This window comes from Rhinolophus sinicus, chromosome 9 (genome assembly GCF_057876585.1).
Source record: "Rhinolophus sinicus isolate RSI-liver-muscle chromosome 9, RSI-T2T, whole genome shotgun sequence".
Lineage (NCBI taxonomy): Eukaryota > Metazoa > Chordata > Mammalia > Chiroptera > Rhinolophidae > Rhinolophus > Rhinolophus sinicus.
The window spans coordinates 26,875,167-26,901,303 of NC_142509.1; the positions used below are offsets into that span (position 1 = coordinate 26,875,167).

The window sequence follows — 26,137 nt, forward strand, 5'->3', positions numbered from 1 at the left end:
GGTCAGCAAACTTTTTGGCCAGATAGTAAATATTTTAGGATTCGTGGGCCCTACAGACTCTGTCCCAACGATTCAACTCTGCTGTAGCATGAAAGTAGCCAGAGACAATAATGAATGAGTGTGGTTGTGTTGTGCCCAGAATTTAAATGGGGCCAATGCAAGTGGGAAGGGTAGACAAAGTGCTCAAGGGCATGTAATTCCGAGTGACAAAAGTGACACTTAGACTGGAGAGTATCCAGCTGAACATTGAGTGTAGTGATGAGGACAGACTGGCTCAGGGTTTCCCAGAGACTGGTTGCATGGACGTCTGGAGGTGTGTGCATAGACTTTTTTTTTTTTGGGGGGGGGGGGGGAGAAAGAAATCGCTGTATATTTTTTTAAACTTTTTTTTTTTTTTTTTAGGAAATCTTCTTTATTATATTCACAGGCATTTGATTTCAAATCTTTTTATTATTATTTTTATTAGTTTCAGGTGTACAAGACAATATAATAGTTAGACATTTATCATTTATATCCCTCACACAGTGATAACTCCCCTCCCTAAACTTTTTATTGCAATTTAACACACAACTTAGAAAGGATACAAACCATTTATACAACTCAGTGAATTTTTACATATGTCTCTGTGTAATCACCACTCGGGTCAATATATAAGAATGTCTAGCGCCTAGAAGATTCTCCCATCCTTCTCTGACAAGATCCCCCTTCCCAAAGATTATCACTATTCTGACCTCTACAATCACAGATTAATTTTGCTGGTTCTTGAACTTCATATGAATGGAATTTTACAACATGTTACATTTTTGTGACTGGCTTCAACATATTTATGAGATCCATTCATGTCATTACATGTGTTAGCAGTTCATTTTTTGATTGACTTTGTCAACATTTATCTTCCTGTTGGTGGACATTTGTGCTTCCAATTTGGGGCTATTGCAAGTAGTGTTCTCAACATCCTTGTACACACGTCTTTTACTAGATATACGTATTCACTTATGTGGGGCATATACCCAGAAGTGGCATTGCTGGGTTCTCACCAGCAATGTGACGATAATTAATGACAGTTCCAGACACATCACACCCTTGTCAACATTTGGTATGTCAGTCCTTTGACCCTGATGTAGGCAAAAATCTTTTCACACAGAGCCCAGGAAACGCTAATCACAGAAGAGTGATAGATCAGACTTCGTTCAAATTTAGCGTTTTTGTTCCTCAGGAGACACCAGTAAGAGAGTGGCTTGGTGATTGTTGTCATTGCTGCGTTTTTGTTTTTAATTTTTATTTTTTTGTCTTGTTTCAAAGGGCATTCCCGTAGGCGGGCATATCATCAGTTACCTAATAGAAAAGTCTCGCGTCGTGTATCACAACCAGGGTGAGCGGAACTTCCACATCTTCTACCAGCTGCTAGAGGGCGGTGAAGAGGAGCTCCTCGCTTACCTGGGACTGGAGCGAGACCCCCGTCTGTATAAATACCTCTCACAGGTTGGAAGAGCCAGCACCTGGCTCTGGTGGCCTTTTGGAGGCGGGGATCAGTGGTGTTTGAGGGGAACTCTGTGGGATGTCCAGGACCTTTCTCATTACCAAGCTGGAGGTATCTTACCAACTGGTTTCCTGACACTTATCAAAACCCCTCCTTTTATGCCTGGCAGGTATATCAACTTGGTAAAGTCACCAATATCTAGAGGAGGGGTTCTCAGCCCTGGCTGAAATTAGAATCACCTGAGGAGCTTTTAAAATTTATAAATACCTGGGCTCTACCCTCCAGAGATTCAGATTTAATTGGTCTAGAATGGAACCTGAACATCTGTGTTGTTATAAACACTTCCCTGTGATTGTGAAGGTAATTAAATGAATCCCCGGATGATTCTAATGCACAGCGAGGTGAGAACTGCTGGTCCAGGTGTGATAGAAACTCACTGTCCATCGGTGTCTATAACTTATGCTACTTTATGGAAGGAAAACTGACTGGGTGATGAACACACAATGCAATATATAGATGATGTATTATAGAAACGTACACTTGAAACCTATATAATTTGACTAACCAATGTCACCCCAATACATTTAATAATAATAATTTTTTAAAAAACCTAGTTTGGAAAAGGCTTTTTGCACCTTCCTGCCGTCCATTCTGAGAACTGTTAGCTGCAAAGTGAACATACTCCCTCACAAAAATCATTTAGGCTATTCCTATAAGTACTCCCGAGATTTAGTATTGTGAAATTGACTTTCAGAATTTAACTTGCCAGCACTAATTTTTCTGCAGCCAGCACTGGGGTTATAGAATGCCCAGACTGTACAGCATCTCTCAGTATTTGATGTCACTAGCACCTTTTTGACCCAAGATTTCTCTCCTCTCACTGGGTCTGACTTCGAACAGAGGTCACTGAAAGAGTGCAAGAGGAAACATAATGGAAAAGAGAACACGGTCTTATAAAGTGAATCTTGTAAAACAAGGATCAACATTTCGTAGTAAGCCATGAAAAAAAAGAACCAAACAGACATGCCTGAAATTTATCTTGAAAAATGAAGCTAAATAATGAAGATACATCTCATAATCTCATTTAATATTTAACAAACTTTGTACTGAGTCTTAGAACAAACGATAAATCAAATTTGATTTTTTTTTTCCTTTTTGAGAACCTAATTTTTCCAGTAAAGCTGGACAGTAGCGTCACATTTGTCTTTTCACGGCTGATCAGGAAGGATCAATATGTATAAACATCCGAGGGCTTCATCTGTTTTCCCAAGGGCTTCTCCCACCCTTTGATAATTAAATCATTTTCTTTTGGAATGTATCAGATCTTCAGCCTTGTAAATTTTTTCTGCCCAGGTGAATTTGGCCAGATCCTCATGCCACGATGGCTCTGTTCAAGAATTTGGATTCTTTTGATTGATTTCATGATCTCCGTAACTTTGGCAAACTATGTGGCTTGACTTTGCAGTGTATTTGCACTGCTTCTAAATCTCTAGATGTATTTGAAGGACTGACTTGCACAAGCCCTGACCTTGGGAAGCAGGAGCAGATGCTGCTGGTTGTGCGGGAAAATGGATAGTTGGGAGGCTGTAGATTTAATCCATACCACTTCACAGGTGAACATTTTCATGGTATGGCAACTTTCGTTTATCTATGCAACAAGGAAATCTCTTAAGATAATAAATCTTTAGATAACCAGGAAACTAAGAATCCCCTGTATGCCAAAACCAAAATAATAATAATTTTCATCTAGAATGTTTTCTCTTTAAATTGTGACATTGGTCCATCTGTTACTTTTTTTCTTTTTTAAGGAGGACGCAACTCACAGTGGCTCTTACAGGGATTGAACCGGCAACCTTAGTGTTATCAACACCACGCTCTAACCAACTGAGCTAACCAGCCACTTCCCATCTGTTACTTTTTAAAGGACAACTTCAAGAGTTAGTGGGAAAAGTCTTAGCGCAACCCTAGCCATTATTTCTCTGTGTTTCTCTAAATGCCAAACTTTTATTTACTTGAATGAGAGTCTCCTTCCATCTAATTCTGCAGGGAAGGTCTTCCTAGTGGTTACGAAAGTGTGTCGAGACTTTTCTGAATGTAATCACTATCATTTCCCTGCATGTTTCAGCAGGTATATATAGAGATGAGTTGTCTTCCGTTTATTTAGCAAAAATGGTAAGAAAAACTTTTTTTAAACACAGACACAAAATGACGTACCACTAATATGTAACTCTGAAAGTTTTCCTAGAACAGAGCTTTTTAAATAAAATTCCAAATAAATTTGAATAAAGCAGCAGTTGGCAAATCATCATATGCTCGACGATTAGAGTAAAACTTGTGTTTTCACAATTCTGAGCATTGTAGAACTAGCTCTTGCATGCTTGTAGAGAAAACCATTTTGATTTAGCAATAGGTATTCACATGCTAACTGTCCTTATGAACATGTCATTAAGTGACCCAATTCTATGTCAACAGGGTCATTGTGCCAAGGAGTCTTCTATTAATGACAAGAATGACTGGGAAACCATTTCCAATGCCTTTTCTGCCATCGATTTTACTGAACATGACCTTGAGGTACGGGTCCTGAGGGCAGAACTGCCCATAAGGTCTGGGATTGAGACGACGATCCTGCTTTCTTGGTGGTTGCATAGTAGGGTTACCAGCTTCAGCAAATAAAAACACAGGACACATGCTTGCATTTTAATTTCAGATAAGCAATGACTAATTTTTTTAGTATAAGCATGTCCCAACATTGCACAGGACTAACTTACACTAAAAAAAAATCAGTCGTCGATAACTTGAAAATCAGTCATTGGTAACTTCAAAGTGTTAACTGGGCCCTCTGCATTTTTTCTGGCATCTCCAACTTTTCCCAGTGTGTGTGGAAGGAGGAGGTGGTGTTTCTTCTTCCCAATCAAGTCCACTCTCAAGTATTCAGATCTCATGGATAATGAATTCTCATAGAATTGTTATTTATTCGCACTTCTGTTGTTGAACAGCCTGGCAGGAATTGTAGTGTTTATAAACATTGTTTTAACATCTTTTTGTCTTTTGATTTTGATTGTTAAACTATTGATCTTTCAAGGACCAGACCAGAATATAATTCAAATATATGTATCTGGGACCATGGCATTTGAACATTAAATGGCTTATTGGGTGGGGGGATATAAAAATAGAAGTGTCCTGTCCTGGAGATCCAGTAAGGCATCTCCCCACTTTCTGCGGAGGCATCTCCCCCTTTCCTTTAATACCTGAAGTGGACAAGAGGCCCATTTCTAGGAAAGGAAGACAGTTCGGTTCTGTAAGCTTAGGGTTGGAAGTGGGAAGAAGAGGGTGGTGTTTTCCTTCAGGGGTCTCCTCTGATGACATTGATCGATTAGGCAGCTGCTGTCTTCTCTCCCTGTCCTCACCACTTCCCACGTTCCTAGAATCTCTTTGGAATTATTGCCAGTGTCCTACACCTGGGGAACATTTGTTTTGGAGTGAACCACCAGGGCTGTGCCACCATACCAGTCACCCACGAGATCAAATGGATCGCCAAGGTGATGTTCACCTTCAGAGGTGGAAAGGCGGGAGAGGGGAGCGAGGCAGCTGGGTGCCCACGTCCCAGATGGCTGACACCGTGGCTGGTACTGGTTAGGAGGCGTAACGAGTGTAGGGCCGGGTGAGGGAATGGGTAAAAGCCAGTTGGTTGAAAGAGCTAATGTGGTCTGTTTTGCATAAAAGCACAGGGCAGAGAACCCTGGGCTTGAAAACTGTACGAACTCTTTATAAGCTAGTGAGTACCATCAGATCGCTGAATGGCATTTTGGTTTCCATTTATTCAGCTCCTGGGGGTCCCACCATCGGTCCTTCTGGAAGCTCTCACCCATAGAAAGATTGAAACCCAAACTGAAGAGGTAAATGGATCTAGTGGAAATGTGCCTGCCCTCCACTGCTTCTGTCAGCAGGATGGCGGCCCCCAGGGGTGTGGGAAAATTCCTGAACCCTGCCCACGAGGCCCTGCATAGTCCAGCTCCTACCAGCATCTCCTGCTTTCACTTCCCCATCCCACGCCATCACCAGCTTTCCATGCCTCACACTAGCCATGCCTTCCCTCCATAGGGTCTTTGTTTCCCTCTGCTGAGACTCTTCCCTATGTTCCATCTAGTTGACTCCTCCTCAGTTCCCAGGGGCACTTCCTCAAGGAACCTTCCCTGCTCCCCCCAACCCTACCCTACAGCACCATAGGTACCTCCTTACAGCCCTTGTCACTCTCAGCTTGACAACATGATTCTTCTTTCTGTGACTTATTGAATGTCCTGCCACATCCTCCCCCAAGTGTGAGCCCAGCCCACAAAAGACTGGAACTGTTTGTTTGGTCCTGGCTGTATCTCATTAGCCCACCACAGTGCCTGGTACTCAAGAATAGCTACTCCGTGCGCGTGTACAGGTGCGGGTAGCATCTTCCCCCCGTATCCTTCACTGGTCATCATTAAAGGCTCATTTGAAAACTTGGGTTTTTTGTGTTTTTTTTAAACCTCTGTAATGATGCACGTGTCATTCTTCTCAGGTGCTCTGCCCATTGACGCTAGAACTCTCTGTCTTCGCTAGAGATGCAATGGCAAAGGCTGTTTATGGACGAACATTCACTTGGCTGGTCAACAAAATTAATTCCTCCATAGTGAATAAGGTTAGTCCACATGTTGGATGACTCACTTTCACTAACATGGTCGTATTGTAGAATCAGCATCCATACTCTAAACAATTTGTGAGAATTGACGGTAAGCTCCTGCTGGGCAGGGACCATTCTTTGCACATGGATGTTCCCAGCACCCAGCACACAGTAGGCTCACAAAAATGCATGCTGGAGATTTTTTGCAGTGTGTCCCAAAGTAGGGGACGCACAGCATTCGAAGTATGCCAGATGGCTTTAAGTGTACACAGAAATGTTTTTATTTTAACAGTAGTATATGTTTCCTGTGTATCAGAAAAAATAGAACTCCTTTGAACTCACCCTATGGTCACATTTCCTTGGGAAGTGGAATTATTTAAATAAAAAAGGGAATGTGTTCAAAGGTAGAAATTAAGGAAATGATATGAAGGGGCGAGGTACGTGGAGGTAGGATGCACAGGACAATGAAAAACTCCAGCTTTGGGAGGCATTAACGCAGTGCAGACATCCCTCAGAGACATTGCAGGTTTGGTCCCAGACAACCGCAATAAAGCGAGTCTATACTGTTTTGGCTGGTGGAGGACCTTGCCTTCCATGTGTAAAAATGCAACACCTGTGAGGCATAATAAAGCAAAGCACAATAAAACAAGGTGTGTCTGGACACCATTCAGGATATTCAATTGTGTCCCCTTTTTTAAAAAGAGGTATATTCTCTGTGAATAGCGATCCTTGCCTGACAGATTTGGTCTTCTATTTAAAGTTCATACCACCTGTCTTCCCTCCTGGATAAACATCTCCTTGACCGTCCATGGGTCTTTCTTCTTCTTCTTCTTCTTTGGATTGAATATGGGCTTGGGAAGCTGAGGAAGGTTGAAATAAGGGAGTGAATCAGAAAGGGATAGTCTCACTGCTCAGGTGATGGATGTGGAAGCTGGCGTGGATGGGATATGTGAAAGCTGCAGGCAGGAGCATTGGACTGGGGACGTTGTTTCTTCTGTGAGCCATTGTTGGAAAGAGAAGGCTTGAGCTTTCTAGCCACGTCCCAGATTTGGGGCAGCTACTGGGTTTTGAGTGTCACACAGTAAAAGAGCTAACAGTGAGCAGCGTGTGTTATTTTGACTAGGAGTTCACCAAGAAAACTGTGATTGGATTGCTGGATATCTATGGCTTTGAAGTTTTTGACAAGAATGGGTGAGTTTGTCCGTTTGTCATTATCTGTTAGTCCTTTGTTCTTCTTTAAGGTCTCAGTCTGGTTTAAGGCATCTCTGATGTTATTGGAATTGATTTTCCTGTCCCCAGAAATTCTCCAGATTTGCATAGCCCCTAATTCATAGATTGTCTTAGAAGTGGAATAACCATAAAAAAATGCAAATGTCTTTTAGCTTGACTCATGTGATCTATTTTGTAAATTGTTTGATTAATGAGGACTTCGCTTTTTCCATATTAAAAACAATCTTTGAAAACAGTAAATACAATTTTTAAAAAAATTGGTCTACTCGCATAGCTTTAGTTACTTAAATCTTTTGCATCTCTAGTTTTGAACAGTTCTGTATAAATTACTGCAATGAAAAACTCCAGCAACTGTTAATTGAGAACACCCTAAAAGCGGAACAGGCAGAATATGAAATGGAAGGTATAGAGGTAAACATTTTAATGTTTTCTCCTCATTTGATTTCTTAATATAGCGAAAGACATTCACTTGAGAAACGTTGATAGTTTTTCCTGATTAGTACTAAGAATTATTTTTCCCTCCTTCTCTGCTTATTTCCTGGGAAATTATTTTAATATTCAGAAAGTATTATTTTGTTAATGTCAGAGATAAACAGATTTTGAAAAAAAATGTTGGAAAATCAATTAAAAGGAAATCTGTTTTATGCTCATTATGAGGAGTGATCAAACGATATGATGAATGTGTAAATAAAAAAATTTATTACAGTAAAAGACACATTTCCATTAATGCCCCTCAAAATACTCCCCCTCGCTTCAGACACACTTATCCCATCATTCTTGCCACTTTCTGAAGCAGTTCTGGAAGTCCTCTTTCATGAGTGGCTTTAGTTGTGTTGTCGTGGCTGCCTCCCTTTCCTGAATCATTTTTACTTTGTGGCAGAGCCAGAAGTCACACGATGCCAGATCCAGTGAATAAGGTGGATGAGAACATACTGTAATGTTTTTATTTGACAGAAAGTGACGTATACCTGAAGTGATGTGTGAAACATTGTCATGATGGAAGATGATTTACCACACACTTTAAAACACACCTTCTCTCAACCGTAGCTCACACCTGACTGACTGCACCAAACAAGTTGGAACTTGTCACATACTGTTACTAAGGTTCGATGTGCCACTTCCCGTATTGAAGATCCTTGCCTTTCCGTTGGACGGCCCTCAGCAGCAGCATTCACTGTATTTGTTGATCACAGCGGAAAGGCTCCGTGTCACACATTGCTTCTGGTAGGGCAATTTCTATCAAATAAAAACATTACAGTGTGTCCTCATCAACCTTATGCACTGGATCTGGCACCGTGCGACTTCTGGCTCTTCCCCAAAGTCAAAATGATTCAGGACATCGAGGTAACCATGACAGCGCAACTAAAGACATTCAAGAAAGAGGACTTCCAGAACTGCTTCAGAAAGTGGCAAGAATGATGGGATAAGTGTGTTTGAAGCAACGAGGAGTACTTTGAGGGGGATTAATGGTGATGTGTCTTTTACTGTAATAGTTTTTTTTTTTTATATAATTTAAACATTCACCGTGTTTTTTGATCTCACTTCGTAAATCCTTGGAGAATTCTTTCCTCTTTGTCATTTCAGTGGGAGCCAATTCACTATTTCAACAACAAGATCATCTGTGATTTGGTAGAAGAGAGACACAAAGGAATCATTTCCATCCTGGTGAGAACGTTAATATTGACTTAGAGTCCCCTCACACCATGTTTACAATACATGGAAGAACTTTTCCCCCAGCTTACAAGGCTCAAGAGTGGAATCTGCCAGCTGATTGAAACATACAAGTTGAGGTTTTTTGCTGAATTCTTGCTCAGAGCTTTGGCTGAGCTTTTCCCCTCTCATCTCAATCCACAGACCTAAATTATAGTCCGTTTGGAGACAGCAAGGAAAGACCTTTGAAATGAGAGCATACATATATGTCTTCCATAGACATGGAAGGATGAGCCAGAAAATGGGGGACCTGGTTTAGGCAGGTATTTGGTGGCAGCTGGGGAGGGGCTGCTTTCATGCTTACCACCGAGCAGGAAGCCAAAAAACGTAAAGGAAGGCCTTCCAAAGAACATCCACTGAGTCTGAGTTGAGGCTCCTTGGAGTGGGCCTGTGGCCTTGTTTTGAACTGTCGTGACTTCTGAGAACATTAATGTCCTTGAATCCACAGTTGTTCCAGTTCAAATATCAATTTTTAAAGTAAACCCCAAGGGCCAAATGAGAAATGGTTTCCTTGCCTTGCTTTTCGTTTGGGATCATCTGCCTCCGAAATGAAAATAACGGGTCCCTTTTTTTCTCCTGCCCTGCCCCAACCACCCCACCTAACTGCTGTGTGAACCCAGCATGCTAAAGCACAGCCAGACATTAATGGGTGGTGACTGTAGCTGCCAGGAACATGGAGAGCACCTGGTTTCAAAGCCCAGCCTCATTGCTTGCTAGCTGTGCAACCTTAGACAGGGATCTTAACCTCTCTGAGCTCCAATTTCTTTATCTTTAAATGGGTAGAGCAATAATAGGACTTACCTCAGAGAGGAGCTATAAGGTCAAATTAAGTGAGGTAAGACATGCAGAGGGCTTATAGCGATGCCTAGTCCGTGGTAAATATTCAGACTCTATTCATTCAACAAATACTCATCGAATGCCAGGATTGCGCCCTGTGCTTTGGGACAAAGCAATGGACAAAACAGATCAAAACCGCTGCACGCAGAGATTTGAAACTCTAGCATGAAGAGACTGACAACAGAGGTTAATGGGCAAAATATGTTGATTGTGCAGTGGAGGAAAAAGAGATTAGATGTGCTGGGGAGGGGGCTCGATTTTAGGTAACATGGTCCAGGAAGGACTCACTGAGAAAGTGACGTTTGAGCAACGACCTGAAGGAGGTGAAGTCACAGGCCTTGCGGACGTTGGGGAACTGCGTTCCAGGAAGCAAGGGTTGGCATTAAGCTCGCACATATACATTCAATGTTCATGTGAACTGCTAGGCTAGTATTTTAAAATATTTTGGCAATAAATACTTGTCTCCATTTGGTTTTCCATAGATGAGACCAGAAATCATAGAAATGCTACTTTATAGGAATTGTCTCACCAATCTTAATCCAGGTTTTTTGTTTTTGTTGTTGTTTTTTGAATATATATATATGTGTGTGTGTGTATATACATATAAGTGCATATATATATACATACATATATTTAATTATAGTTGACATTCAATATTATTCAACTTCAGCTTAAGTATAGAGCGTAGTGGTCAGGCATCTACACAGTCCATGAAGTTGTTGTTTTTGTTTTAATAAAAGCTACAGTGTTGATTGACTCATCCTTAATTAAGATGGTCAATTAAACGTTGTCACTGTCAAAGACCCAAAATAGGAAATAGAAAGGCACAGCTTGAGGACTATGAAGGGTTAGACTCAAGTGGTTTTATAAGTTGCTTTCCATGAAAGCTTTGCTCCTAGTAAAAGGGCATTTGTTCTTGGCCAGCAACGAGTAGTTAAGAAAAAATGAGGTCTAGTTGTACATTAGCTGGTCATGGAAGCTGTGGAGGGTCCTTGGGAAGACTTTGGAAATGTGCGTCAGATGGGTGGGAGCGTTGACTTTTCATAGAGTATCCAGTCTCTCTGGTTCCACGGTCCCCTTATCAAATCTGAAAAGCTGAGCACATGTGATGGATTAGTCACCGTACCCTGAAATGTTCACCTGAACTTGTGTGAGATGACGGCTAGTTGTACATTAGCTGGTCATGGAAGCTGTGGAGGGTCCTTGGGAAGACTTTGGAAATGTGCGTCAGATGGGTGGGAGCGTTGACTTTTCATAGAGTATCCAGTCTCTCTGGTTCCACGGTCCCCTTATCAAATCTGAAAAGCTGAGCACATGTGATGGATTAGTCACCGTACCCTGAAATGTTCACCTGAACTTGTGTGAGATGACGGTATTTTAGTCCAATACATTCTGCCACAGGTGGTGAAAGCACTTAATCTTGGAATTGATGGAGTGTGGTGCTAGGGATTGAGGCTTCCCTTTCTCTCTCTCTCTCTCTCTCTCTCTCTCTCTCTCTCTCTCTCTCTCTCTCTCTCTCAGTATCAGGTGTACAAAACAATGTAATAGTTAGACATTTACACCCCTCACAAAGTGATACCCCCCTCCCCCAGTCTACTACCCCTCTGACATCATATATAGCTGTTACAATTCCATTGACTCTATTCCATATACAGTACATATCTCTTTTTCTTTTGAAGGATGAAGAATGCATTCGTCCTGGTCCTGCTACAGACTTGAGTTTCCTTGAGAAATTGGAAGAGAAAGTGGGCAAGCACGCACACTTCCGAACGTATGTATCTCATTTGACAAGTTGTTGCATGGAGGAAGACCGCTGTATATCCATCCATTTTCTTGGGGCAGAGCTCCCCAAGAGTACATTATGAGGCACCAAATCATATACAGCAAATCCTTGAATAATGTCATTTTGTTATATCATTGATAAGATGCGATAGGAGCTTAACTCTTGTTTACATCAATTAGCCTGTGGCAAAACTGATTTCATTATATGATGTTTTGCCATAGTTCCAAGAACCTATTGGCGATGTAAAATGAGGACTTACTACTGTATATGCATACCTTTTGTTAGTAAAAAATCAAACTCAAATGAATTCCAAGTCAAATTTTTAAAAGATCTTGCTTTATTCATGATCATTTCATATTGCCCATGTCCACATGCATGAGATGGTCTTTTTTAAAAAAATTCAAGTATAAAATACATAGAGTGACATGTGAAGAAGATCTGAAGCATACAACCCAATGGGTTTTTATGTTGGTGTGTACCCACATAACCACCACACAGATCCAAACATACAGCATGTACAGCATTCCAGAAAATCAATTAGAAATTTCACTTAGTCTTTGAGACGAGGAGAGAATTTAAGAGCATATGCTCTGGAGTCAGAAAGGCCTGGTTTTGAATCCCAGCTCAGCCACTCATTAGACACAGGACCTTGGACAAGCAGCACTTCTGCATCTGAGTTTCCTCTTCTACAAGATGGGGGGAGGGGTATTAATATACCTACCATATATCATTGTAAATGACTACATAAATCACCTACTGCAATTTTTGGCCATAGAAAGGATTCAATAAATGTAGTGTCTTTATAAAACCTGTTGTAAAATATTGAAAGGATAAGTAAATGGAATTGGATAAGTAAATGAATCAAGAATGAAAAAATAAATTGTGGTGTATTCACAAATGGCATAAAGTATGGCCATTAGAATATAACAGTAGAACTCCATGTAGGGATGCGGGTAAATCACACACACGTAAACAAGAGAAATCATTGAGCTGCATATACACTTAGATATGTATGCTGTCACTATATATGTATATACATTTCAAGGAAAAGTTATTGAAAATTATGAATTACCAGAATCTGAAAAATATTTAATAAGTATTTTAGTCTCAACATCATAAGAATATAAAGTCTTAAAATTATTTCTTAGTTATCACCTAGAAAAATGGAAATTACTTCATTGTACAGATAAATGTGATTCTGTGATTCACGTACGTTTTTTAATTCCTCGGAGCTTAGGAGAAGGAAGGGTGTAACTTGAGGGAGACCTTGACCTATAGCCAGATGAAATAGGCAGCAAGGCTTCCTGGGAGCTGCTGTATGTGGTTAGATTTCAGTGCTGGCCTTCAGTAGATTATCATGGTCTTAAACACCTTGTCAAAAATCTCTCTTTTTTGGTTTTACATATCAGTGCATTTTGTTACTGTAAAGTAAAAAGGGTCAGCTCATGTCTATTTTTTGTCTTTCTGTAGCCGGAGGCTGGCGGGTCCCAAGGGCCGAAAGAGGATTGGCTTGATGGAGTTCCAACTCTTCCACTATGCGGGAGTGGTCACATACTGCACCAAAGGTGAGTGCCCTGGGGGCACAGGTCTCACCATGCAGGTGCCTCTGTGTCCACTGCAAAAATGCTGCACGTCTATCTCAGATGTTCCCTAGTCCCACATACAAGCATGCCATCTGAAAGGTCTTTTTAAATGTATTTACTGTGTGTGTGTGTGTGTGTGTGTGTATGTGTGTGTGTGTGTGTGTGTGTGTGTGTGTGTATCCCTTTGAGATAATTCACATATATTTCACCCATTTAAAGTGTACTATTCAACAGTTTTTAATATATTCACTATATGGTAGTGCAATCACCACCGCAGTCAATTTTAGACCGTTTCATCACCCCAAATAGAAACCCTATACACGTTAGCAGTCACTCCCCATTTTCTCCCAATCTCATCCCCTACAGCCCTAGGCAACAAACCAATCTACTTTGTCTCTATAGGTTTGCCTATTCTGGATATTCTTTATAAATGGAAACATACAGTATGTGACCTTTTGTGTCTGACTTCTTTCACTTCGCCTGTTTTCAAGATTCATCCATGGTGTCATTGCTTTTTGTTGCCAAATAATATTCCACTGTGTGGCTAGACCACATTGTGTTCATCCACTCATCAGTTGATGGGCACTTAGGTTGTTGACACTTTTTGCTGTTATGAATAATGCTGCTATGAACGTGCCTGTGTATATTTTTATGTGGAACATACAAGGTTTGACAATTAAGTTCACGAAATTGTTGTGACATTGTTGCTAACCTTTTTGAAATCAGTGGGATTATTCATTATGAATTTGTACCAACTGGACAAACAGTTAACCAAGTTTACTATTTGGAAGTGCTGAAACGGTTGCGTGAAAAAGTTAAACAACCTGAACTTTTCACCAACAGTTCATGGCTCTTGCATCACGACAATGCACCAGCTCACACAGCACTGTCTGTGAGGGAGTTTGTAGCCAGTAAACAAATAGCTGTATCGGAACACCCTCCCTCCTCACCTGATCTGGCCCCCAATGACTTCTTTCTTTACTCGAAGATAAAGGAAATATTGAAAGGAAGACATTTTGATAACATTCAGGACATCAAGGGTAATACGACGATAGCTCTGATGGCCGTTCCAGAAAAAGAACTCCAAAATTTCTTTGAAGGGTGGACTAGGCGCTGGCATCAGTGCATAGCTTCCCAAGGGGAGTACTTGGAAGGTGACCATAGTGATATTCTGCAATGAGGTATGCAGCACTTTTTCTAGGATGAGTTCGCCAACTTAATTGTCAGACCGTGGATGTTTCCATTTCTCTTGTGGAATTGCTGGTTGTATGGTAACTCTATGCTGAACCTCTGAGAATCTGACAGATTATTTCCAAAGCGGTTGTAGCATTTTACATTCCCACCAGCAGTGTATGAGATTTCCAGCTTCTCTACTTCCTTGTTATTGTCTATGATTCCAGCCATCCTAGTGGGTGTGAAGTGGTATTTTGATCTGCATTTCCCTACTAACTAATAATGCTGAACATCTTTTCATGTATTTATTGGCCTTTTCATATCTTCCTTGGAGAATCATCCATTCAGATCCTTTGCCCATTAAAAAAATTTTTTTTTATTGAGTTGTAAGAGGTCTTTATAAATTCTGGATATAAGTCCCTTATCAGCTCTATGATTTGCAAATATTTTCACCAATCTGTGGTTTGTCTTTTCTCTTTCTTGATGGTTTCCTTTGAAGCATCGAATTTCTTAATTTTTTTTTCAGGACTTTTATTGGGGACAGTGTGTACTTCCAGGCCTTTTTTCCAAGTCAAGTTGTTGTCCTTTCAATTTTAGTTGTGGAGGGTGCTGTTCAGCTTCAAGTTGTTGTCCCTTCAGTCTTTGTTGTGGAGGGCGCAGCTCAGCTCCAGGTCCAGTTGCCATTTTTCTAGTTGCAGGGGGCTGAGCCCACCATCCCTTGCGGGAGTCGAGGAATCGAACTGGCAACCTTGTGGTTGAGAGCCCACTGGCCCATGTGGGAATCGAACTGGCAGCCTTCGGAGTTCGGAGCATGGAGCTCTAACCACCTGAGCCACCGGGCCGGCCCCAGAATTTCTTAATTTTTATGAAGTTTACTTTACCTTTTTCTACTTAATATAATGTTTTCAAGGTTCATGCATGTTGTTACTCCTTTTTTATTACCAAGTAGTATTCCATTGCATGGATACACCACATTTTATCTATCCATTCATTAATTGATAGGCATTTGGGTAGTTTACACATTTTGGCTACTATGAAGAATGCTGCTATGAGCATTTTCTTTCAAAATATTTTAAAAACATTTTCTTTGTCACTTCTGATTTAGGTTCTTATTTAGAAATCAGTTTATGTCTCTAAGAATCTTTAAAAAGAAATATAACATGTATTAGGTTTTTTCCCCTTAAAAAAAGAGGGGTATAAAACAGAAAAATTTTAAACAGGACAGATATTTCTAGTCATATAATCTATTGATTTTTGTTTAAAGATAAAAGTAATACACATGTAAGGTTAAAAATTGCGGACAGCAGAGAATAGCACAAAAAGAAATTTAAAAGCCCTTTGTACTCTTAGTCTCCTCTGAAGTAACCACAAGAACCACCAATTTCTTGTTATTTTGTGTTTCCTATTTTGCTTTTTTAAATGAATGAATATTGGAGATCATTTGGATTCCAAATAACATTAATTGAGCACTTATCTGGGCCAGGCACTGTCCCAAGTGCTTTAGCTCTGTCTGCTGTTCACTACAACCTCACAAAACCTGCTGAGGTGGGGAGCGTTATTATCCCCCTTTTAATCTATGAGGCAACTGAGCTCAGAGAAGTTAAGTAACTTGCCCAAGTTCACACAGCTAGTAAGGAGCAGAGCTGGGGTGCCTACTCAGGTCTTTTGCTTCCAGATCTGCATCCGCTCTCCAGGGAATGAGACAGATTCTACCACATTTCTTTTGAAAAGCTACAAGCACTCCCCATAGTCATCTATTTGACAGCCACTCGTTTCCAACTTTGTCTTCTTATTCATGCTACAACATGAATGAACCGTAAAAACATTATGCTAAGGGAAATAAGCCAGGCACATAAAAGATAAATACTGTACCATTTCACTTATATGAAGTGCCTAGAGTAGTCATATTTATAGAGACAGAAAGTAGTGATTTTTAGGGGCTGGTGGGGGATGGAGAGTTAGTGTTTAAGGGGTACAGAGTTTCAGCCTGGGAAGGTAAGTGTTCTGAAGATGGGTAGTGGTGATGGTTACACAATAATGTGAATTCACTTAATGCCACCGAACTACATACTTAAAAATAGTTAAAATGGTAAGTTTTATATTATGTACATTATACCCCAATAAAAATGTTTTGGGAGGTGGCCAGTTAGCTCAGTTGGTTGGAGCGTGGTGCTGATGGCTCCAAGGTTGCCAGTTTGATCCCCACATGGGCCACTGTGAGCTGCACCCTCCTTTAAAAAGAAAAAAAGTTTTGATAACTCAAAATTGTCATCTAGAAAGGTTGTATCCAGACATCATTGATGCATGTCTTTTTTAGCTGGTTTTGACTTTATCATGCCATTAAGTTGTTAATTTAATTAGCTGATTAGGTTTTAAGTGAGAACTTTAAACCAAGTTTTAACATTGGGATTGACATGGGTTCCTTTGTATGAGGATGCCACTGGGTACCACAAATCCCGGTATTTGAATTTGTTTTTCTTAATAGTGGGCCTGATTTTCTCCTCTGTCTGCATGGTCTCACCTGGTGGCCCTGGAGTTCAGTGCCCTATCCATTGTTTTGATGTCATTCATTGTATGTGTAGTTCTTTGCTACTGGACTAGACCCGTGTACAATACTCAGTGTAAAGGCTGTATATTCACATAGTAGCTTATTAGGATTTAGAATATACTGTGTGCTTCATAAGCTTGGTTCTGAGGACCTGGTTCTCAATCAGCGGTGGGGTTACCCCCCAGGGATACTGGCAATGTCTAGAAACATTCGAGGTCAGATAATTAAGTTCGTGAACTCATCCTAGAAAAAGTGCTATATACCTCATTTCTGAATATCACTACTTGGATATAGGTACTTGGTCACCTTCCAAATACTCCCCTTGGGAAGATATGCACCGATGCCAGTGCCCAGTCCACCCTTCAAAGCAATTTTGGAACTATTTTTCTGGAATGGCCATCAGAGCTGTCATCGTATTACCCTTGATGTCCAGAATGTCGTCAAAATTTCTTCCTTTCAATATTTCCTTTATCTTTGGGTAAAGAAAGAAGTCATTGGGGGCCAGGTCAGGTGAGTAGGGAGGGTGTTCCAATACAGTGATTTGTTTACTGGCTAAAAACTCCCTCACAGACAGTGCCCTGTGAGCTGGTGCATTGTTGTGTTGCAAGAGCCATGAATTGTTGGCGAAAAGTTCAGGTCGTCTAACTTTTTCACGCAGCCTTTTCAGCACTTCCAAATAGTAAACTTGGTTAACTGTTGGTCCAGTTGGTACAAATTCATAATGAATAATCCCTCTGGTATTAAAAAACGTTAGCAACATCATTGCAACAAGTTAGTGAACTTAATTGTCAGAGCACGTATATGATTGTCACAACTGGAGAAGGTGCCACTGGTCCCACAACGAAGAATTATCAAGTCCCAAATGTCGTAGTGCCAAGGCTGAGAATTCTCATCTAATGCTAAGAGATGATTTTTAGGATTTCCCTTTGCTATCCATTGGGATGGAATTGCATTTTTAAGGCAAAGCCATTGATACACAATTTTTTTGCTTGATGTTTTGTAGGATTCTTGGAAAAAAACAATGATATCCTCTACAGACATCTGAAAGAGGTAAGCCTGAAACTTAGCCATATGTATTTTTGATGGGTATATCACCCGTGACACTGATTTTAGGGTAGATTGGCCTTCTGGATTTTTCTCTTCCGTGAGTTATGTTGGAATTCCAGCATGTCATGGCCGGAACAGTCATCTGTAGGAACCTTTCACTCAATAAACCCATTCAAGTATATGTGGTGCCCCTCCCGTGTGCCAGACACTGGGCCAGCTCTGGAGTTTCAGCAGTGAACATGGGGCTTTCCATTGTGTGGTGTGCAGGGTGGGAGGGAGAATAGTGGCCAAGAATAAATATAAACGTACACAAATAAGTTATCCCTCACCTCAGTGAAAAGTGCTATGAAGAAAATAAGGCACTGTGGTTGAGGGAGACAGTTTACATTTAATGTAGAGGATCAGAGAAAACACCCCTGTGGAGATGCCTTTGAGCTGAAACCTGAGTGAGAATGATTCTGGCTTTGGAAATATCAGGGTTATTCCAGGTAGAGAGACCATCATGTGCAAAGGCCCTGAGGCCCAGAGGAGCTCAGTGTGTGTGTTCAGTGAGGGGTAGTGTTAGGAGAGGGGGCTGAGAGCTCAGAAGGCTGAGGTCCCCAGGAAGGAGTAAGGTTTTGTTCTGGTGCCATGGGGATGTACTGAGGTGACATGAACTGAGGATGAGGAAGCTGAGACCCACAGAGGTTGGGACTTGCTCAAGGTCACATATCCCCTGGCAACCAACATTCTGCTTTCTGTTTCTATGCGTTTGACTACTCTAGGTACCTCATATAAGTGGAATCATACAATGTTTGTGTTTTTGTGACTGACTTCTCTCAGCATAACGTCCTCAAGGTTCATCCGTGCTGTAGGAGGTGTCAGAATTTCCTTTCTTTTTAAGGCTGAAGAATATTCCATTGTATGGATACAAGAGGAAATGTTTTTAGTGTTGAGTTAAATTGTTTTTTAAGTTGAACATTTTATTTTTGTTTTTAGAAGTCTTCAAACATAACCTTATTCTATTTGTAAAAATAGTGATTTTTATTTAAAATTGAAAACAATTGCTGTTTTGTTTGATTCGTATTTAATTAACTTATAAATTTAAAAAGATTAAGTTTCCTCAGACAATTGATTACCTTTACACATGTAAGTTTCCTAAACTATTTTCCAACTCCTCTTACAAATTAATATATTTGATTTTCTGAAACATTTCGAATGCCTAATGGGACAAAACTATAAACCTATGAAGTAAAATCTTTCTACATCTCAACTAACTCTTACAAATCTAATAAAACTAACATATACATGTAGTAACTTGGGTTCGCTTACACATTCAAACACTATTAATGGACATATTCAATTATTTTACAACTTTCAAATGAAAATCACAAATCGAATACCAATGTATCATTTCAAAATAAAATCATAAGGCTAATTTGTTAGAGTCTCTTAAACACTTCAAACTCCTTAAATAACAGATACAAACTGATCATCACAGTAATTATGAAACTTCTAAAACTTAACACACGAGTTTGATTGGCTTCACCATCTGCACACCTTTTTTACACCATTTCCATGGAGGCAGAGTCACCTTATCCAGTGAACGGGAGCAGGATGGCATTTCAGGCAGACTGGAGTTATTTGGAACTGCAATACAGACTATCAGTAAGATATACAGAGGGTGCCAAAAAAGTGTGTGCACATTTTAAGAAAGGAAAAAACTGTATTAAAATTACGCTGATGGAAACCACTTTGAGCACGTCTTGTCATTGCAGAAGTCAAACATGGCTTGTATTCATCTTTTGTTATCGGTACATATTGAGTATGACAATTTTAATACAGTTTTTTCCTTTCTTAAAATTTGTATACATTTTGTTGGCACCTTCTGTATAAAACTGGGAATTTTCCAGGATGATTCTATCTGAGCAACGGGTTAACACACTGAGCCACTTTTTATAGTTGGATTGGTTCTGCCTACACCAGAGGAGTGTACCATGGCGTCCCCAGAATGTCTCAGATGTCACCCTTTTCCTATTTTTATCATAGCCTCTTTCACTATTTTTTTTGTTTGTTTTTGAAGATTTTTATTAAAACATCGCTAACGTACAATATTATATTAGTTTCAGGTGTGCACCACAGTTACTCAACATTTATATACGTAAAGAAGTGATCCCCATGATAAGTCCAGCAACCATCTGACACTGTACCACGCTATCACAATATTATTGACTATATTCTCTATGCTGCACATAACATCCCCTGACTTGTCTTATTTATCACACCCATTCTATCAGGTGTGAGGTGGTATCTCAGGGTGGTTTTGATTTGCATTTTCCTTATAGCTAATGACGTTGGGCATCTTTTCGTATATCGATCAGCCAACTGTATGTCTTTGGAGGTCATTCTTTCTTTTTTTTCTTTAATGTTTTACTTTTATTTTTCCCCTTCTTCCGCGCGGCTGCTCCTGGCAGCACATGGCAGGTCAGCTCCAGGGAGAGCCGCATGTGGGAATCGCACTGGCGACCTCGGTGTTAGGAGCACGGCACTCCAACCACCTGAGCCACCAGGCCAGCCCCTGGAGGTCATTCTTAAGGAACCTGCTTATGCTGTAGCATCTGGGCTGGACTGGAAGCATTCTGGCTTCATCATGTCAGAGGAAAAACACCTACATGGCCTCATCAACTAGATGTAGCCGTGGATAACATATACGAACACTTCCTTCCATCCACACCTGTGTGTGGTTTTCCCCCTCTTCTTCTTCAAGGACTCCCAAAGCAGATGACTCTGGTCTGTTGTGCACACTGACGTGAGCTGCCCCAAAGACCCCTTAGTGATTTCTGAAGTAGCGAAAGTGGTTGTCATTTCCCTTTATTTACAGGTACTGTGCATGTCCAAAAACAGCATCCTGAAGGAATGCTTCCTGGTGGCCGAGTTACAAAACCGGAGAAGGTCACCAACAGTGAGTGGGGAAAATGCCCGTGCAAAATTGAAAGGCAGCAAAAATCACCCAGAGAGGGCGATTACCTCTGGCTATTTACACTTTTTAAGTCCTTCCTCCCCTTTATCTGGAAGTATCACTTTCTAACCTGGTCTACTAAATATATACTTTCCAAGGTTAGCAAGCAGTGTGGTCATTTACAGACATTCACTGAGCACCTACTGTGGATTTAGCAAGAATAAAACAGTCAAAAGTCCCTGAGCTCATGGGCCGTATGATCTAGTGGGAGATGGGATAGGAAAATGCCATCGAATAAAGAAAGAACTTACAATATGAGTGTCATAAAGGAAGTCTGGTAACGGGAACAGGGGAAGGTGGTGGGGGGTGGGCTCGGAGGTGATGCTGGCTTCTACAAGGTATTCACTGCATACTTGTGCCCCAACCAGTCTTCTTGGTAGTAACTGGGAGTAGCGATGTCTGTTTAGCTCATTCTCTCTCCCTGCAGGTGGGGACTCAGTTTAAAAACAGCCTGAGCAGCCTTCTGGAAATTCTCATCTCCAAGGAACCTTCGTATATCCGTTGCATCAAGCCCAATGAGTGGAAAGAACCCAGTGAGTTGTGAATCGTTCTGAACAGATAGCTCAGGGAAATGAGGCTGGAAGGAAAACCAAGATGGTGGTGGGTTAAAATCCTGAAAACTACCACAGGCTTGCTCCTTATCCTCTGGGCGTGAATTGTTTTCACTTTTAATAATAGAAGGTCAATAAGTAGGGGCAGGGGGTGTTCCTTGGGTGGTCCTGAGTGAACATTGCTCAGACTTTGTCCCATTTCAGGAGCAACGCAGTTGAGCCAGGCAGGTATCAGAGGTGAGGGGAAGTGAGGTGGCTTCTTTTCAGCCAGTGAGCAATCTTCCAAGATGGTCTATGACGTGGGTCTTTTCTAAACTCGTGCCATGGTCTCTAATAAAGTCAGATAGTCAAAGACTTCCAGAGGCCAGGCAGGAAGAGCAAATGAGTGAAGCAGACCAGGCAGTGGAGGGCGCTGCGGCAAACTGGAGAGAGCACACCCTGTCTAAAGCACTACTCCCTTCCAGCTGTTGTTGTTCTGTGAGACTCTAAGCCCAGAATGACCAGATGTCATGGTTTTTCAAGAGAAACCAAAATCCAGATGTTCCTGTAAGATGCTCCCATCACATGAAACACAATTAGGGCCTAAGGAAACATATTTGTGGCCAAACGCAGCTCACAGGTGGTCAGCTGGCCGTCTCTGGTCGGTCTGGGTTGAAAGAGAGCCAAAGGGTCCTTAACGGTCACTCTCCCTTCTGTGTTTCCAAAGGCAGGTTTGATGACTTCCTCGTAAGGCATCAGATCAAGTACCTGGGGCTGATGGAACACCTGCGGGTGAGACGGGCTGGCTTTGCATACCGGCGGAAATACGAGCATTTCTTACACAGGTAAAGTTTATTTTGTTGATGAAACCAGTAAAGTCAAACACCTATAGTCGTTCTTATCTGCAGAGACTACGTTTCAAGACCGCCAGGGGATGCCTGAAACCGTGGATAGTACCCAACCCTACATATGCTATGTTTTTTCCTATGCACACATACCTATGATAAAGGTTAGTGTATCAGTTAGGCACGGTCATAGACGGACAACAATCACTAATAATAAAATAGAACCATTTCAACAGCATACTGTAATAAAAGTTATGTGAATGTAGTCTCTCTCTCAAAATATCTTACTGTATTGTCCTCACCCTTCTTGTGATGATGTGAGAGGATAAAAATTCCTTAAACTGAGAACTTTCACCTTTTCGCTGAAAGGAATCCCTGTACAACTGCCCCTTAGCATCTCTGAATTGCCAGCCTCACCACTCGTGCTTTGGGGCCATGATGGAGTGAAGCGGGGTGACTTGAACACAAGCAGCGTGATATCCCAACAGCCCATCTGGTCACTGAGATGGCTCCTGAGTGACCGACGGGTGGGTGGGCAGCGTACACAGCGTGGAGGAGACACAGAACAAAGGGAGGAGTCACGTCCAGGGTGGGACAGAGCGGATGGCTCGCGTTTTCATCGCGCTACTCAGAACAGCGTGTAACACGTGTGAATTATTTATTTCTGAAATTTTCAGTGTAATGCTTTCAGACCACAGTTGGCTGTGGGTAACAGAAACTGCAGACAGTGGAGCTATAGATAAGGGGGGCGGGGACGACTGTTCTCGGTGTGAGTCTTTGGGTGAGGCGATGAATAAAAGGGCGTCCCTCGGGGAACTCAGTTTTTTTCACCTGCTGTAGCTGTGACAGTGAAGAAACACTAACATTTTGGAGGCTAGGGAGCCGACTCAGTTCACCACCTGCCACTTCATTTCACTAAGCCCCTATCTTCTTGGAACTGAGTGCAGAGACCCCAGGGCAGATATGGGTGGTGCTTCCCTTGGGTCTGTACTTGTCTAGGGCAAACCCTTCCTAAGGGGACCACAGGTCCTGGTTTGGCGCTGTCAGTCTGGCGGCGCTCCTGTCGGCCTCGCAGGCTGTCAAGAGAAGTGGGTGTGGTGGTGGGAACATAGGCATTGAAGCCACACAGACTTGGGTGGGAATCCCCATTCTATCTCTTCCACTGGTGACCTATTTCCTTGGGTGTCACATGGGGATTAAATTGCCTGCTCTCAAGGAGTTTATAAGAATTGACTGATATGCTCCACCACTACCACTACCATCGCCCACATTTGCTTGCTAATATTTCATTGGTGGTAAGCTGCGTGTGAATTTCTTGCCAAAATAGCAATACGCTCTCACACTCTCCAGAGAAGCATAGTGAAGTGGTCATTTTTGTAGGTCACCATGATTGAATATCAGAAATTTTATACTTCAACTGAAATTAGGCTTTTTTTAAAGTATGATTTTATAATCATAAAAAACACACGCGTGAACTTACATTTTTAAATCTAATAACTTGCGTTTTGCTCCTTACACCCCAAGATCCTGAGCTCTGAAACTTTGGCATTTTCATGTGTTCTTATTTTTAGCCCCTAATTTTGTGACTTCAGGTTTTTTTTCTACCAAGGATCATGTTTGTTCTCCTCCCATAAGCCTCGTGTTTTGATCATTGATATCCACTTACATGTGTTTATTAAGTAATAGTCTCTTTCCTCACTGTTATTTCAATGATTTATCTTCCTGCCGATCTGAACTGCTGATCAGCGTCATCAGCATGAACCGTTTGAGTTGATACAATTTCGGCTGAACACACCTGGGATGTTATCGACATGCATCAAACTTACCTTGAGAAATGGCATAACTCTTTGGGTTTTAGAAACAGTGAGAAGCGTTACAGACAATCCTGCCCCAAATGCTATCTTTGAAGGCTCCCAAGGGGGGCCCAGGACCCCAGCTCGGGGACCTCTGCACAGCTTTGCTCTGTACCGTGCGTACATTCGGAGAGGCGTTTTCATCCCCAATCCTCAACTCCTTGGAACCATAAAACACCCATGGAGGCGTGCGTAGAAGGCAGGTCTGAAGGCAACACAGGATCTTCAAGCAGCCTAATGTTGGGGGCTCATTGTCACATCCCTTTCCTCTTTGTCCCCTCTCCTTTTTTCTTTCATCCGTCCCCATTTCTGGACCAGACTCCCAATGCATAGCCATGGTCTCTTGTCTTTTTAAATAGCTTTATTGAGATGTCATTCACATACCACGCAATTCACCCACATCAGTGTCAGTGATTTGGGGTGTTCAGATATGTGCAAGCACAGTCCGTTTTAGAACATTTTCATCACCTCACTAACCCTGTACCCTGTAGCTGTAAACCCCCCCATCTCCTTACCACCCCCAGCCCTAAGCAACCACTGATCTACTTTGTCTTCATAGATTTCCCTGTGCTGGACATTTCATACAAATGGAGTCATTTGTGTAGCATTTAGGCTTTTGTGTCTGGCGGCTTTCACTTAACATAATGTTCACAAGATTCATCCATGTTGTAGCTTGGATCATATTTCATTCCTTTTCATGGCAGAATGATACTCCATTGTGTGCACAGACCAGATTTTACTTATCCACTCATCTGTTGATAGGCATTTGGGTTGTTTCCATTCTTTGGTGATTATGAATAATGCTGTTAGGACAATTCATGTACGAGTTTTTGTGTGGGCATCTGTTTTCATTTCTTTGGGTATAAACCTTGGACTAAATTACTGGGTCAGATGATAATGTATAATTGGGAAACCACCACACAATTTGCCAGGTGTTTTTGTTGGGGGGGTTGTACCCCTTTTGTTCATCAGCTACCTGTCATTCATTTGCCCTTATCTCATCCATCTTTCTGAAGTTGACTTCTGGTGAAGGTGGCAGGAAGTAGCCGTCACTGCCCACCCCCCCACCCCCCACCACACACACACTTGACCTTCCCATCTTCCTGGAGTTTTTGAACTTCATACATCTTTTCCCTACTCTGCTGCTATCTGAGGCTGGTTTCTTCTTTCCATAAATACCAGTGAGCACCGGCTCTGTACCAGCTCTGTCCTAGGTGCTGGAGAACAGGACAGATTCCATCCCTGCCACATGGAGTTTACTTTCTGATGGGAGAGACCAGTGATAACATGAAGATATAGCCGGTCGTGGGGGTGGGGGTACATTCTTAGAAGGAAAATGAATGTGGGTAAGGGGGGAGAGTGGCGGGCTCCCTCTTTAGGTAAAGTGGTCCGGGAGGGCCTCTCCAAGTGAGGTAGGGAGCCCTAAAGATATTGGGAACAGCAGTCCAGGAAAGAGCCTAGCAGTGGGAACTGGGCAGGCTCAAGGACCAGCTAAAGGGCAGGTGTGGCTGCAGGTCAGCGGCCCTGGGAATAGAAGCAGGAGACATTCAAGGGACTAGGTTGGAGATGCCCTACCTGTGCACCTGGCCAGGCACTGCCTCTCGTGGTCAGGAAGCAACTGCATCTCAGGGCTGAAAAGGACAGAAGTTAGTAGTCCCCCCACGCTGCAGGCATTAAAGTCACCTCCCCATCACCTCTGTATCTCTCTGGCCCATGTCTGGGCAGACCGGATGGCATGTGCTAGTGATGGGTGAGGGCCGGAAGGGCGGGAGCAGGGGTGGGCATGCTCCCTGGGGTGGGCATGCATCCGTGCCATTGTGTCTGTGGCTAGACAGGGGGAGGTCGTCAGGGAAGAGTGGGTGACACTTA

The 26,137-nt window shown here is 41.9% G+C and overlaps 1 protein-coding gene across 1 annotated transcript in view; it reads left to right on the forward strand.

Annotated features, from left to right (window-relative positions):
- Window positions 1–26,137, forward strand: part of MYO1H (myosin IH) — a 49,681-nt gene that overhangs the window by 5,711 nt on the left and 17,833 nt on the right. Inside the window, exons 5-18 of the mRNA XM_074321620.2 lie at window positions 1,303–1,482; window positions 3,953–4,051; window positions 4,906–5,019; window positions 5,305–5,376; window positions 6,030–6,149; window positions 7,255–7,322; window positions 7,667–7,772; window positions 8,946–9,026; window positions 11,588–11,679; window positions 13,162–13,256; window positions 17,999–18,045; window positions 20,903–20,983; window positions 21,468–21,573; window positions 22,298–22,415. Coding sequence (XP_074177721.2) covers window positions 1,303–1,482; window positions 3,953–4,051; window positions 4,906–5,019; window positions 5,305–5,376; window positions 6,030–6,149; window positions 7,255–7,322; window positions 7,667–7,772; window positions 8,946–9,026; window positions 11,588–11,679; window positions 13,162–13,256; window positions 17,999–18,045; window positions 20,903–20,983; window positions 21,468–21,573; window positions 22,298–22,415 — 1,379 coding nt within the window. The remainder of the gene's footprint in view (window positions 1–1,302; window positions 1,483–3,952; window positions 4,052–4,905; window positions 5,020–5,304; window positions 5,377–6,029; window positions 6,150–7,254; window positions 7,323–7,666; window positions 7,773–8,945; window positions 9,027–11,587; window positions 11,680–13,161; window positions 13,257–17,998; window positions 18,046–20,902; window positions 20,984–21,467; window positions 21,574–22,297; window positions 22,416–26,137) is intronic.